The sequence below is a fragment of the Toxotes jaculatrix genome, chromosome 20 (assembly GCF_017976425.1).
Source record: "Toxotes jaculatrix isolate fToxJac2 chromosome 20, fToxJac2.pri, whole genome shotgun sequence".
Taxonomy (NCBI): domain Eukaryota; kingdom Metazoa; phylum Chordata; class Actinopteri; family Toxotidae; genus Toxotes; species Toxotes jaculatrix.
In genome coordinates this window covers 5,991,346-6,005,374 of record NC_054413.1, presented here as the reverse complement: position 1 = coordinate 6,005,374, position 14,029 = coordinate 5,991,346, and the positions used below count along the sequence as shown (strand labels likewise).

The 14,029-nt window shown below is 41.4% G+C and overlaps 1 protein-coding gene across 8 annotated transcripts in view; it reads right to left on the bottom strand.

Moving 5' to 3' along the window:
* The window catches only part of mettl4 (methyltransferase like 4), a 48,454-nt gene extending 34,561 nt beyond the window's left edge, over positions 1 to 13,893 (bottom strand). For 6 of the 8 annotated variants that reach the window (XR_005896556.1, XR_005896554.1, XR_005896557.1 and 3 more), the window contains exons 1-7: positions 13,500 to 13,893; positions 12,906 to 12,971; positions 11,286 to 11,646; positions 11,004 to 11,073; positions 10,419 to 10,593; positions 10,017 to 10,123; positions 9,506 to 9,597 (exon numbers count right to left, since the gene is read on the bottom strand). Coding sequence is in view for 2 of the 8 variants with exons in the window: in XM_041066170.1 (XP_040922104.1) it covers positions 5,004 to 5,242; positions 9,506 to 9,597; positions 10,017 to 10,123; positions 10,419 to 10,593; positions 11,004 to 11,073; positions 11,286 to 11,646; positions 12,906 to 12,971; positions 13,500 to 13,730 (1,341 nt within the window). In the remaining 6 variants the exon portion in view is untranslated. Of the gene's footprint in view, positions 1 to 4,567; positions 5,243 to 7,465; positions 7,850 to 9,505; positions 9,598 to 10,016; positions 10,124 to 10,418; positions 10,594 to 11,003; positions 11,074 to 11,285; positions 11,647 to 12,905; positions 12,972 to 13,499 lie in introns of those variants that run through there. The other 2 variants (XM_041066170.1, XM_041066171.1) reach the window with 2 other exon arrangements.
* Positions 13,894 to 14,029: the final 136 nt, after the last annotated feature.

Below are 14,029 nucleotides of genomic sequence, written 5' to 3'. Positions count from 1 at the left end.
CAGAAGTAAACATATTTCCAAGTATTTCTATCGAGCTGGAGCCTAGCCCAGCATGCACTGGGGTGGAGGGCAGGAGGGTACCCCGGACAGCAGGTTGCCAGTTAGAGGACAAAATATACTAACGCTCACATTCAGATCAGTGAGCAAATTAGGAGTCTCCATTCCACCTGACGTGCGTGTCTTTGGATGTGTGGCAGGAGGGCAACAGCATGAAGCAAAACCCACACAGTGACAGGGAGGGACTAATTAACGTAAATCTAATTAAAGCTGGAGACATCAGATGTAAATAAATGATTACAATACAGCATTATTCGGTGGAATAAAATGACAGACTCCTGAGGGAAATATCTGGCTCTTTAGCTCCTAAATGCTCCACAGTGTTCACCAGCTAGTCACTAATTTTGTCAATCTGCCTGCAGCTGGAAACGGTGCTAACGAAAGCAGTGAAAGTGAACCAGAACAGTAAAGCTGTGGGCTTAAAACCATAACGATGAGCTAAAAGACACTAAAACGCTCTGTAGAGCTGGGGGGTACCGCAGTCAGATGATAATTCTCTGTGGGCTCCCATCACTGTGAATGACACCTTTCACATTAAACTTAGTCATTTGACTGATTAGTGCAGCTCATTCACTCTACTGGAACAACTAGTGATGTTCCCATTGTGTATCTCTTACACGTAAATCTAGATAACGTGGCTGTTCAGCACCAATTCCTGTTCAGGATGAAAGTGTGAGATCTGTGTTCTTGTAAAAATTACGAGCTCTGCAGCATCTCGATTTAGCTCTGAGACACTCTCATCTCTCTTTCTCCTCTTTTCATTTGTATATTTAATGACAGACAGATATATTGTGTCCCTTGGGTGACTTTGAAACATTTCATAAAGTACATGGCACTATGTTAAATCAGATTATATTACCAGAGTCTAAGCCCTCATAAATACATTTAAGATATTTGGCAAAGTGTTTGCATTGAGGTAAACGAATCCTTTGAGGAGATGAAATAATCATGTGAATGTGTATCAAAAAGGAAATCAAAGCTCACCAGACTAACTACCTGTAAGGAACTGCATGTAAAAAAATTGCTTATATTAAAGATTAGGATTTTTGCTGATGAATACATAAGCCTAAGTCAGAGAGTACAAAGTATGTGTCCCTGATAACGTTTTTTAGCAGCTGCTTAATTTTGCTAAAAAGGAAAAAAAAATAAGGGCCAAATCAGTTAAAAATATCTAGTGGTTTTTTTTTTCTCCTTTTTACCACAAAACTCTTCTTTAGAAGTGCAACAACATACTAGAGTTGCTACCATAAACATGAGAGTTTGTGGTAATAAATTTATACCTTGGGAATTGTTTCTACGTCTGCACACTCGACTTCAGATTTCTCATTCTCTCTGATGATGCTGACTGACGAAACTACTAAGTGTTGCTGCTCATTCTTTGTAGTTTCTACTTTTTGGAAGTTTGAACTGTGCGTGTGTCGAGCAGAGACAACGCAGAGGACAGGGCCTTGGGATTGAGACAGATGAGGAGATGCAGCTTCTCTTAGGAAACAGTTATCTCTCTCAGACCCCCCGCGGCGTCCTGTGGGAGATCGAGCTGTGATGGCTGCCAGTTTGCTGCATGGCTGTCTCTTAACCAAAGGCTTTGTTTTTCCCTCTGTGAGCAGAGTTGTTGACAAAGCTTCTGACTGTTTGCCGCAGCATTTTCTCCAACTCTCTCATACCCAGAATTACGTGGGAAATATGTCTGGCAGTTTACCATTGGCAATATTGGATATTCCCTCGTGATAGCTTACACACTGGAGCAGCTGCACAAAATCACTCATTACCACACTTGAGTACAACTAGCAAAGTGTCTGATCTGATCAAAGGGTGTTAAAGCAACTTCTGAAGACATGACAGTCTTTTTCTCACTGAAATCTTACTTGCTGCCCTCCTGCAAAATGAGAAGTAGTCACCAATTTTACATGTCAAAGTCGATTTATCAGTCATGAGGAGTAGCTTCAGCCTGTGAAAACAGTTGTATTATGGTTTCTGTTGCTCTGGGAGGGGCTTTGTCAAGATCTGACCCAGGTATCAAGGGAAGATCTAAAGGTGCGGTTATGCAGAAAAACATAATAGGAATAGAACCCATACACACATGGTGTTCATCAGAAACAGAATGGAAACAAGAGCAAAAAACATAATTAGCAAACCTAGGATTGTAAGAGAAGAGAAGGTCGTTATCATTTAGTATGATAACATAATAAAAATAGTGTTAAACCCAATAGTGCCCCAGTGATCCCAGAATTTCCCCTTAGCTCATTGTTGGTCAGAGAATCAAATAAGTAAGCAAGTACGTCACAGCCAGGCTTGCCTGTCTGTTCCACTCTGTTCTCTAAGTCAGTGCAGACTCTCATTAAAAATTCCTTTTATTTCATACATTTTGTGGAGACTTGACGTTTTAGGCAAAGTGATCCAGGGGTTTATGGAAAATGGTTTTGTTAAAGGTCACTAAAGACAGAAATATTGTACAAACAACAAAATTAAATTTTTTTTTCAAAGGATTACTGTCTTTATCATGACATATGGAGTGAACCACACAAAATACTGTGGAGTCAAGCTGTTACAAGACTGGACTTTTTTGTTATTTGCATTGCTACAAGTGTCAGTGTGATTTCTGAATGAGGTTTTCTTAATTCTGGACCAAAATCCAGAAAGTTTCACCTCGGCTCCCCATAAAGCCGCTGCTTTATTATGTTAAGCAATTTCCTCAGCTGCATCAGTTACAGGCCATCAGCCTTAAAGAATGATGAGCTGCTGGCTGCCCTGATGATGTTCTTTGTGGTTCCCATTTGAGGTTGAGGGAAAACCATATAGCACTTTAGGTGAAGCTGTAGTGGGGTTGAAAGAAATCAGATGTATGAATGCTCTTAGTTCTCCATCTCCTACCCACAAAGGAGATGGAGCAGTAATCAGTGCCCGAGCAGTGATTAGAGCTCTGACACTTTGAAGTGAAGCTGTCCTGCTACTGGTGTGAAAAAAAATAAAGCCATGATGACTACTGAGAAAAAAAAATCATTCTATCTTTTTGTTCGAGCAACTGTTACACTGCCGCAGAAATATGCACGGAGGAGGACAGCAGCACAGACTTCAACACAACATACAATGTCAGAGTTAAATTAGCTAAAACACATACGTTCAGAGTTACTAATCTCTGCAGGTGAAGCTTGTAAGTTTTGATCATTCGGCTTCATGGATCATTAATTAGGTTTGAAAGAGCAGAATAGTGCAAGACACCAATGAAAAGCCAAAGTTGATAAAAACAAATTGCGTAATTTTTGTGTGTGTACTCATTTAAGGCGCGTTTCAGAAGGTTTCTCAGAAATTCAAGGATGCGTGGGGACCATTTCTTTGAAACGCCTTTCGTTTCTGTGGAAACACAATAATGTGAAATCCTTGGCGACCCAGATGACACTGTCGAGTATTTCTCCACCTCCATCTCGCAAAAGGCATTTTATCACGACATTTCACTTGTATACGTTAACAGTGACCTTTAACCACAGCTATGTATATTATACACTTCCTGATTAAACTTTGAAAGGATGAAAGAGGGATATGTCCTTCATTCCATTAAATGAAAGCACAGCAACTGTAAGAGTGATGAATTGCTTAAGCCACAGTGTGTGCGACAACACAAACTCACATCAAAACATCAGAACTTGCCTGAGAATCACTATGTTTTTAAGTTTTCTTCAATATCAGAGTAATCCAGGGATAGTTGTCTGTACATCCATGGATACACTGGAAACATGAGGGGAAACAAGGAAAGCTGTAACCTTCAGCTAATTAACTGACTCCATGGCAGCATTATTTTTCATATTTATGTCTCCCAAAGCATCGTGGGAAACAAAATTGATTATCACCCCCAAAATCCATTAATATTAGCTTGTTGGGAAGTGTGAAAACTCAAAACCTCAAATTAACTGGACCTTCAACATTTTTGCAAACCTAAAGACACTGTTGTTTAAAGTTTAATTAAATCAAATGTTTGAGAACGTTAATTTCTCTCAAACTAAAATATTCCTCAGCAAAGGAATTCTCTGCTCCTCATCGTTAACTTGCGTCAGGCCGGATAAGGAGAAATAGATGTATAGACTGGTGTTGGGTGTGTGTGTTTGAGAGAGAGAAAGAGCATGACAAGGTAATGTGTAAATGATCCTCCTGGAGTCACACTCTGGCTTCATTAGCTGGGATGTGTACCACGCTGCAGTGGCTGTAACTCATCCTAATCTGCCTCAAAGACAGCTCTGTTCATCCCCCACAACACCACCACACCACCTCTCCTTCCTCTGGACACCAGACTCATTAGAGAGGCCCCACCTATTAGGAAAAAGCAGGCTGTGGGTTATGCTGACAGTTAGGGAAGACTGAGTCTTTCAGTGGAAACAGGGAAAATTCACGGACAAATTGTCTGAGGACAGAACTAGATGTCCTTGAGAGGGCCAAGGCTGACTAGCACAAAACTTTTAAACAAAATTCATGTTAAAGGACATTTACAAGCAACTCAAAATGCATTCAGTGTGTTTATTTCATTAGGACTGGGAAACAGTTTGAAATTCAGTTCAAAACAGAGTAAAAGAGGTAAAAATAGAAATACTTTGATCATCTTTAAGACACATATTGTGCCAAAGATTACTCAAAAGGCAAATATTTAAAAAAAAAAAAAAACCCTTGTGTTGTTTATCAGATTGCAACGTGGGAAGTGAGGTTCAAAACATAGCTGCACAGAAATGCACTTTCATCTCTCCAACTACATCATCAGCCTTGTGATTCGCTACCTTAGAAATGTACCCAGACCCAAAAAGAAATCAAAGGTCCCACATGCATGAGAAGTACAGATCAAAAGGAACTGGTACAGATATATTTTGGTGTTACATACACTGTTACACACTTTATTAAAAAACAGTAAAATACTGATGATGTGACAAGTACTGAAGCTCAGTCATTAGTCCACAGCGGTGGGTTTAGTGATGAGGAGGAGAGGATTCTCCAGGTGCGCTGGATGCTGGTGTGACTGTGGGTTCGTCTGTGCAGACCTCATCTTTTGAAATGTCCGCTGGATCATCTGCAGGCGTCAAAGTGAAATAGCTCGCGTGCTGAAATTTGAGCACTTCATTGCCCCAGCTGGTCCACCCGGGTTGCAGGCTTCGCGCAAACAGCTCCAAGCAGTTTGCTTCAGCTCCAACATATAGCTTCAACACCTCTACGGAAATGAAACGAGGAAGAGGAACGATCATGGATGGATAAATTCACCATTGGGCCTGACGCAAAAAAAGCTGTTGGGCCTCAAGTCCAATTTGAAATGACGTGTATTGACCATTGGGAACACAATACACTCCTTGAGCAGCTATTTTATTGACTGATTCATTCAAAAAAACATTGCCTCTGAACGTAGTCCAGCCAGTGATTGTGTTTCCTATAAAATTATATATAATATTTGCTATTTGCTGTTGCAGACTGCACAAAGACACACCTGTACACACCACAGCCTGTGAGTGATGCAATACATGTTATTGCCAGTGTTTTGTGGCGTTAATGTGCCAAGAAACGCAGCAACATGCCTGCACACGCAGGAAGAAGAACACTGCAAGCAAGCAAACATGGATACGAACAATGCAGGTTTCAAACTTTTCAGAAAAAAATGGCTTTGCAAATGTTTTATGAAGAATTCATTAAACATGTTTGTTAGACCACAAGGATGCACACAATGCAGTGAGCACTGGGGCTTTCAGGTCAGTGGGCAGCTGCCGTCTCTGCCCACTTGATAATTCAACCTTGGGAATGATGAGAGAGATTATAAATCCAATAGGAATTTTTAATAAATTTAAAGTTGGGCTGTAAAATGACTGCACTGCATCCATGTCTTATGGGAGCACTTTGCTTGTTACTCTGTAATAGGCAGAGGACAGCACTGGCAAATGCCCAGCTCCATCACACCACGGCACAGGTTTTTCCATGTGGACTGACACTGACCTTGAGTCTATAAGTGATGATATTCCTGCAGCAGCACACCTGACAGATACGTTTCACTGCCTCTGCCCCTGTGCTGCTCTGTCTTCTCTTGTGCATGCTCAAACCACCCTGACACTCCACTCCAGCCAACACTCAGGGAGTTAATGAGCTCAAAAGCCTGATCCCCAAACCGATCCAACCTGCACAATGTGGTGCCCTGCCTCCCGTTTTCCCTCCCTATCTTCCTGTGCATGTCAGAGAGACAGAGTCACGGAGTGGAAAGGCCAAACATGCAGCTCTCTGACTAATTCAACCCAAACCGGTGACTCAGCTCAAAGTTGAACAGAGAATAAAAGGTCTAATTATCCTCTTAACTCCGAAATGGGACAACATATGAAACTTTTGCCAAGAAAGACCCGAGGCAAAGGAGGGTGTTACTTAACTGCTCTCTAGACAAGTAACATATTCCGTCTCTGATATTCTGCAAAGTAACTGTCTGTTATTCAGAGTGTCTTTTAGCATACCAAACTCCATTACACTAACTCCCACTTAGTTTATCAGTCTGAGTATAGTCACTGTTTAAAGCTGCTCTAATCAATTTTTTTTTTTTTTTTATAAAAACAGTGGATGAAATGACTATGTATGATTGGAACGGGTTTGTTTGTAGTGACAAACCCACAGAGAATCGTCCCTCGATTCCGCAGTTCCCCTCAACTCTACAAGACTCACTGTTTTGGTTCACTCTCACAGGGCCAATTTTCAGCACCAGCAGGCAACTGTTTTCAATGGAAAAGGTCTGAAAACCCGCTGTACACTACCTGTTCAGCACCAGAAAGACAATGTTAGTGACATAATGGAGATTTTTGCTGCTAAAAAAAAAAGTCAGATATTTCTGAGTGAATGTTGAGCTTAAATATGGAAGGTGAAGAAATACGTGACTGCAAATGAATGCTCACGTCGCTCTTTGTCTCCTAACACAGTCGTATCAACTATTTAAGGTGATAGTACGTCAATGGTGTGTTTAAAGCTTTGTGCTCTGTACTGCCAAAGGAGGCCAAAGGAGCTCAGGTTATTTCTGGAAAAAAAAAAGATGGAAGCTCAATCTAACCTAATTTTGGCATCCTTCCTCTGCTTAGCTGTTTCAGAACTTGAGAATTTTTTTTTTTTTTAAGATTTCACAGATCAAATTTACGCCACAGAGGGGACTGCTTCAATTACATCTTCCTCAGAGGATCCTAAAATGTGGATCACTAATGAGAATTCAAACGCTCTACAAGCAGCCCCTAGTGGCATTGCTGCTTCTTACATCCAACTGGAACAAAGTGATTTGAACCATCTGAAATACTACGGCGTCACACTCTTGCATAGGTAGAAAAAAAAAAGCCACTCAGACCACTGGCATCAGTGACTTAGGAACAACAGCCACGAACAGCCTGCAAATCTGGAAAGTGTTTGATTTTATGTGTGTTTAAATTTGGTTGGTTATGATTGACACACAGCTCAGTGTTGTAGCTGCCAATGAAACATACTGGTGCACAGAGCTCAGTCGCAGATCCATTTCCCAATCAACAGTAAAGCCCACACCACTGGCAGTGTGCCTCGAATATGAGGAACAGCCACTTAACCACTAATTAAAATACCAAGTTGGGAAGGGGACTTCATTTTTCACAATTTCTAAAGTTGCAGGGGGGCCCTAATTAATAAAAAACACACGCCTTGTCATTCAGAGAAGTGTAAACACCTTTTTTTTTTTTTTTGCTGCTTGACCATCTGGCAAGGATGTGTTGTATCCGTAGTGGAGCAATGGTGTCCCTTATCTCTCCATAGCAACCACGAATGTCACTGACAGTAGCCCCATCTGAGAAGGGAACAGAAGTGGGTCAGGGTTTCTCAGCGCCGAGGGCCCGAGGGTTGTGGCTTCACACACCGTCGAGGCTGCCCACTGGCTCCAGCAAACCTGACATGCTTGTCATGAACCCCAAGTACAGCCGAGTTGAGATGATAGCTGGTGATGAGAGTAAGCTCAGGTTGCTTAATGCTAAAGGTTTGGGGACTTTGAAATGAAATTTCTAGCAGTTGCATAATCCCTTGCAGGAGTGAACAAAAGAAAGAAAATCATCCTTCAAGGCCCTCGGTGTTAAATTATTATCTTAAATAGTTAAATAAATAACCTGGACTGCTTTTACTGGCATCTCTGCAAGATTTGGATCGAGCTCTTCCAACATTTCATGAGACGCTGCAGTTTACAACTATCACACTCACAGATTTGAGCCACACCCACTGCCAACGGAGCTTTCGCACCTCTTGCAGAATAACAAAAGAGCCACAGTAACTGGAGTTGTTATATCGATGCTACTCATTCTGGTCATTCAGCAGTGCTTCTTTAAATACCATCAAACGTACCACGGATAGACATTTTCCCACCATTTTGTATTTAATTATTAGTGCCACTGAGTCTCTACATCTTGTGTAACCAAGTGCAGCTAAATGAAAGTGTTGTGTGCATGACAAGCTCTAAAAAAAACAAAAAAAAAAAAAACTCCACAGCAACAAATGAAGTGACATGAATAAACAAACCAGCTCAGAGTAAACCAGCTGAGGCTTTGCAATAAACAAAGAATCACACATGGAGACTGAACAAAATCTGTATACTAATCTACTTAATCTCTGTGATATCACAGCTCCATAACAGCATATTTATGATTTAAATGAATGTATTTTAACAATATACAGCCACTTCCCTGAGATGGAGGCTTTTCTGTGCTGTGTGTGAAAGAGCACTGGCAAACGCTGGCCGTGTTTTGCTCTCCATACTGCACAATAAATTGCATTCCCCTGAGAGGGAGGGAAATGACGTCAAGCATCTCTTATTCGTAGTCCCTGCATATTCATTGTCAAGGTCTTACATTGATTCCAAGTAGCAGAGTCCATGTCAGAGTCAAGTCTTGCCACACCACAATCAGTGCAAACAGGATAAATTTGATCAATCTGAGCAGCAGAAGTTCAAGCTCTGACAAATCCAACCTGTCATGGGTTTGAAGATTCAAGTCCCGTAGTTATTATGGATACAACAGAGCTCCTGTATTTTGTGTTGGAGCACTGCTCCCTCCTCTAACATGGCCATCTGGTAGCATTCCCAAAAGAAAATGCCAACTTATACTATACTTTCACATTGCACAATGTAATAAATTAATAATTTATTATTTCTGTGTATTAATTTCGTTCAAAAACACACTATAGTCATGGTTTTGCATGCAGTAACTGATGTTGCCTTCTAAAGTGGAAGAAAAATCACAGTGGCACAATTTAAATTTCATCTATGCAAACCTGAAGGACTGACTCAGGCTTAAAACCTTTGCTTTTGCATCTGTGATAGCAGGCTGTAGTAGGATTTAGAGCTTATCACTGAAGCTGTAGAGCAAGATAACAGTCACTTATGTTACAGCATTGCCCTCTGGTGGCACGGTAAAATACAACCATACTGTACTTGTGGATGCACTTGAAGATATTTTACCTGAGAGTGAGGGCTTCTGGGAGTGGAGGGCTGATGGGATGCTGACGATCAAACGGCAGTCCTCCACAGGAATTTCTTTTGTCTCTGAAGAGCTGAAAGTAGCCAAACAGGTCTGCGATTAAATACAGTTTAAGATAAGATAAATCTTTGTCACTGCACAATCATACTTTGTACAAAAGTACAACCAAATTGAGGTACTGTCCCACATCAGTGCAAAAGAAGGCATACGAATCATAGTACAGCAGAAAAAAAAAAAAGTAGAATAATAAAATAAAATAAAATAAATATATCCATGATAGAAATATACAGTGTATACCGTATATACAAAGACAGTGAAAATTGTTTATTGCACATGACCTGCTGTCGGAAAGGTGGCTAGTCAGATGTGTTTGCATTGATTAGGGCTATTGCCCTGTTGTAAAAGCTGTCCTTGAGTCTGTTTGTTCGACATGTTGTTAGACATATTCAATTTAATTATTATAACATAAACATTATTAAAACTGACACACACCTCATGGAGGCATCTGCAGAGGAACGATATCGGCCCAGAACCAGCACTTCATACGGTTTCTTGTGCGGTGAATCCAGTGGAAACACAAACTGTCCAGATGTGGTCACCTGAATGAAAAAAAGCAACTTAAAACCTCAAAACATCTGGAATCACACGAGTAGGTCTGATTTGAGAGCTGTTTCAGATTCAGAGAACTTTATTTGTCCCCAGGGGGCAATTTAAGGCACATTGAGCAGCATGAGGTGGAAAAGAGACATTTCAAACAAGACACAAAAAACAAAACAACAAAAAAACATACAAGATATATATACAGATATTTACAATACCAGGGTGGATAAAGTGCAGCCAGTGTCAATGTAAACTGGAATTACAGGGATTATGTACTACTCAAAGTGTCTGTACCTTGACCCAGAACCATTCGGCTATGACCTCTACTCCCCAGTGTGGATACAGCTCATCACGGACGAAACGCAGGTGGCTGGGCCGGTTTGTGACCCAGGTGACCACTAAACAGTTCGCAGAAGCCAGTAGGGGTATAGGAAGCCGTTTCAGCTGTGATGAGGGCAGAGAACTGTATCTTTGAGGGCAAAAAAATGAATAATTAAAAAAAGATATCATCAGTGTCAACAGAATTTGAGTTGCTGGTGATTTTTTTACTTTTTCTTTAGCGCCACCAGCAGGTTCAAATTTACACTAAATTAGTGAAATATCTCAATATCAACTGGATGGATTAGATGTATCATTGTGACTACGGTAGCCCCCTGACTTTAACTTTAGCAGTTGACACTGGTATAAGTAATGCATGTAGCTTTTAATTTAATTTCTTATCGTATTTTAAATAGTTCTTTTATCTGTTTCCTCCTCCCTCCATCCTTTTCAGCCTGATTCTTGTGCTGTTTTAAAATGTAAATTGAATCCCTGGACATCAATTAGACCCATCTTCCTTTCTGCTGAACACCATCTTCTAACACTTAAATGCCAAATTACCTTCGACTCCTTTTCACAGACTTGTTTTCCCACGGTGGATCCATAACTATTAAGTCAAACTTTCTTCCATCTGCGTGAAAGACAAGCAGCTTTAGAAAACAGTGTCAAGCAGGGAAACAACTAATATGCTCTCAATTGAGATGATGAGAATTCAAAGACACACACTGAGTCACACTAGAGTTATTTACAAAGTGTATACAGTTGGAAGACATTTTTTTATTTTTCAGGTCAAAAATATTTGCAGTTTTCTTCAATTTCTTCAATTCCGAACATTGTACTCACAGTGGACCAGCGGCTGTATGCGAGTGAAATCAGACAGCAGGAAGGCTGTGTGCGGTGGTATTACATATTCCTCTCCCATCAAGGTAACCACTGTGGCCCAGTCCTCCCTGTTCTCCGTTACCCGGGAGAACAAGTCCACATGTGATGTACAGCCACTTTCAGCAAGAAGTAACTGAACACACTCCTCCTGCTCCTCATCGTCCACTAGAGGAAGCTCTTTAGCCATTTCACAAAGAGCCGCAAGGCTGCACTCCTGGAGAGGAAGAGACTCTTTCACTGTGTCTGCAGATCCATTCAGATATCCCAGGGACCGGGCGGAATCCACCAAGGATGTGGTTCCTTCGAGGATGACAGACCTAATCTGCAACAATCAGCGCAGATTACAGAGATTATGGGTGTTGTGATAAAAGGAAAATATAAGGACGTGAGATTTGTGAGACTGTATTTGAAATTAATGGAGTTAAACTTCAGGTACTGTACTTATGTACAGCTCTGAGGTACTTGAGTAATTTCATCCAAACTGAAAGCCTTAAGCCTCAAACAGAGATGGACTTTGAACACCTTATTTTGAGACTGTCCTTCCAGCAAAAACATGTGTCAGAATAGTTCTACAGAATAAAGTTTATTTTGCCATTTGCACAGATACATTGCAGTACATGTACATTGGAACTCTTGTGCACCCCCACCCCTGAGTCAAGCTTACTAAAAGTTTAAAGGACAAAATAAGAATAAAAAATAGAATAACCAGGCAAGAAATAGATAATACAAAATAATACACTTAAATACTGAGAAATACTAGAATGTTACAAAAAGAGACAGAAAATTATAAAGTTTATAAAGTTTGTATAAAAGGTGCACTAATAAAGGCATAAAGAAATGTATATATACCATACAGATATATAGTATAAGCTTAAGTGCTTAATTTAAGCACACAGTCACTTTCAGTATATGCTATGATATTGCACATAGTAAGGGGATATTTTACATGGTGATCGTAACTTGTGATTGTCAGTCGGCTCCACCACAATCCCTTTGATGGTGAGTGGCTGCAGAGGGAGGGGGGGGGGGGGGGGGGGCGTCTCCTAAAGTCCAAAATGAGTTCTTTTGTTTTTTCAAGATCACTATCCTTCCTCCCCGCAGACAGTTATCTTGCACCAGGCACCAGGTCCCTGTTTGCTGACCCGTCCCCCCCTCTGATGAGGCCGAGGACGGTCGTGTCGTCAGCATATTTTATGACGGCAGTGTTGACCTGTGTGGCTGTGCAGTCAAGTGTGTAAAGTGAAGAACTTAGGAGTGAGGCAGAAGCCCTGCGGGGGCTGAGGCAACAGCCCTGGGGGATTCCTGTGCTCACTGTAAGCTCAGCAGAGACCTACAATGTGCTACTATTACTATGGTAAAAGATCTGAGTACCTTTTCCTCCACTGATGCTCACATTGAACAGCTTTGCTTTTCACTATGCCAAATTTAACTGCAACTACAAGTTTGATTTCCCCCATCAAGTTGTTCTCTCTCTGGCACATTAATTTCAGTGGTTTAACAGAATCCATGCTGGCACAAATCTCTTTCCAGAGAAAATATATGCAGCTCAGAGCCAAATTTAGAGAAAGAGAATCAACCTACCTTCTCGTGGAAGACTCGTGAATCAATTTCCCCCTGGTTGAGTTCATTGTGTTTTCGTTTCCTTTTCTGAAAATCAAATTGTTATCGTAAGTTTTGCTAATATAATATACTGACATATTTTCATCCACAATCGTAACAGAAACATTGGGTAATGTCGGGTATGTGTTAAGGCAGGAAAAACATCGCTGCGGTATAATGCACTGATTTGAGGTTGGACTGTGAGTCAGACGGTGATCTTTACTGGAGACCCTGCTTTGTGACCCCTCTTCTTCTTAAGTTATTTACCTGCCCCATCTCCTTTGACCCTGTCTCCCTCCCTTCCAGTTTCTCTCTCCAGATTATACCAACAAAGAATGATTTCAGCATCCAGGCCCCCATGACCCTCCAGCCACCCCACTCACCTGCCCCCTGTGTTATGGGACCCATGGGAGCACCTAACATGACTCCCCCCCCCCCCGCTTCCATTTTCCATCTCTGAAGACTCTTGTCTCTGAACACCAATGAGCTGAACAGTTTTAGCAAATGTGAATAGCTAAGAAGCAAGTGTTTTAAAAGTCTCATGTTTATTGATGTGTCTATGGAGCAGGATTTTACCTTCGTTGGTTTGTTTATTTTCTCTAACATGTCTGTGTTTCCTCCATCCACAGCGGCACAGGCATTCACACTGTAATGGCATTTTAAAAGGTGAAAACACTGCCGCTTGAAGCGACACTTTACATGCGACTTTAGATCACCTCTCCACCGGACGCAACGCGAATAGCCCCGGTCGATGAGTGAGCACGCGTCCAAGACCCAGCCGTGTCCGCTCTGGACTACCACGGCCATTGTGAAACACGTCGCTTACACCTAAAGCTTTACAAAACGTTTCATCTAGCTGGATTCTGTTCCAGTGCAGCAAGCCGTGTCGCGTCCGGCAGACAACAGAAATGTGTCGGAACAACTTGGCTTCCTTAAAAACGATACCGAAAGTACATGACGTTCAAACCCCGGCTAGCTTCGCGGAAAAGGAAACCGAAGCGTTGGTCCCGGGAACATTTCCGTCTAACTCTGCGGCGTTCACGTAACGCTGCCAGAATCTGTAAATACAAACGCCATTCCCACTCGGATGTGTTTTTCCGCATTAT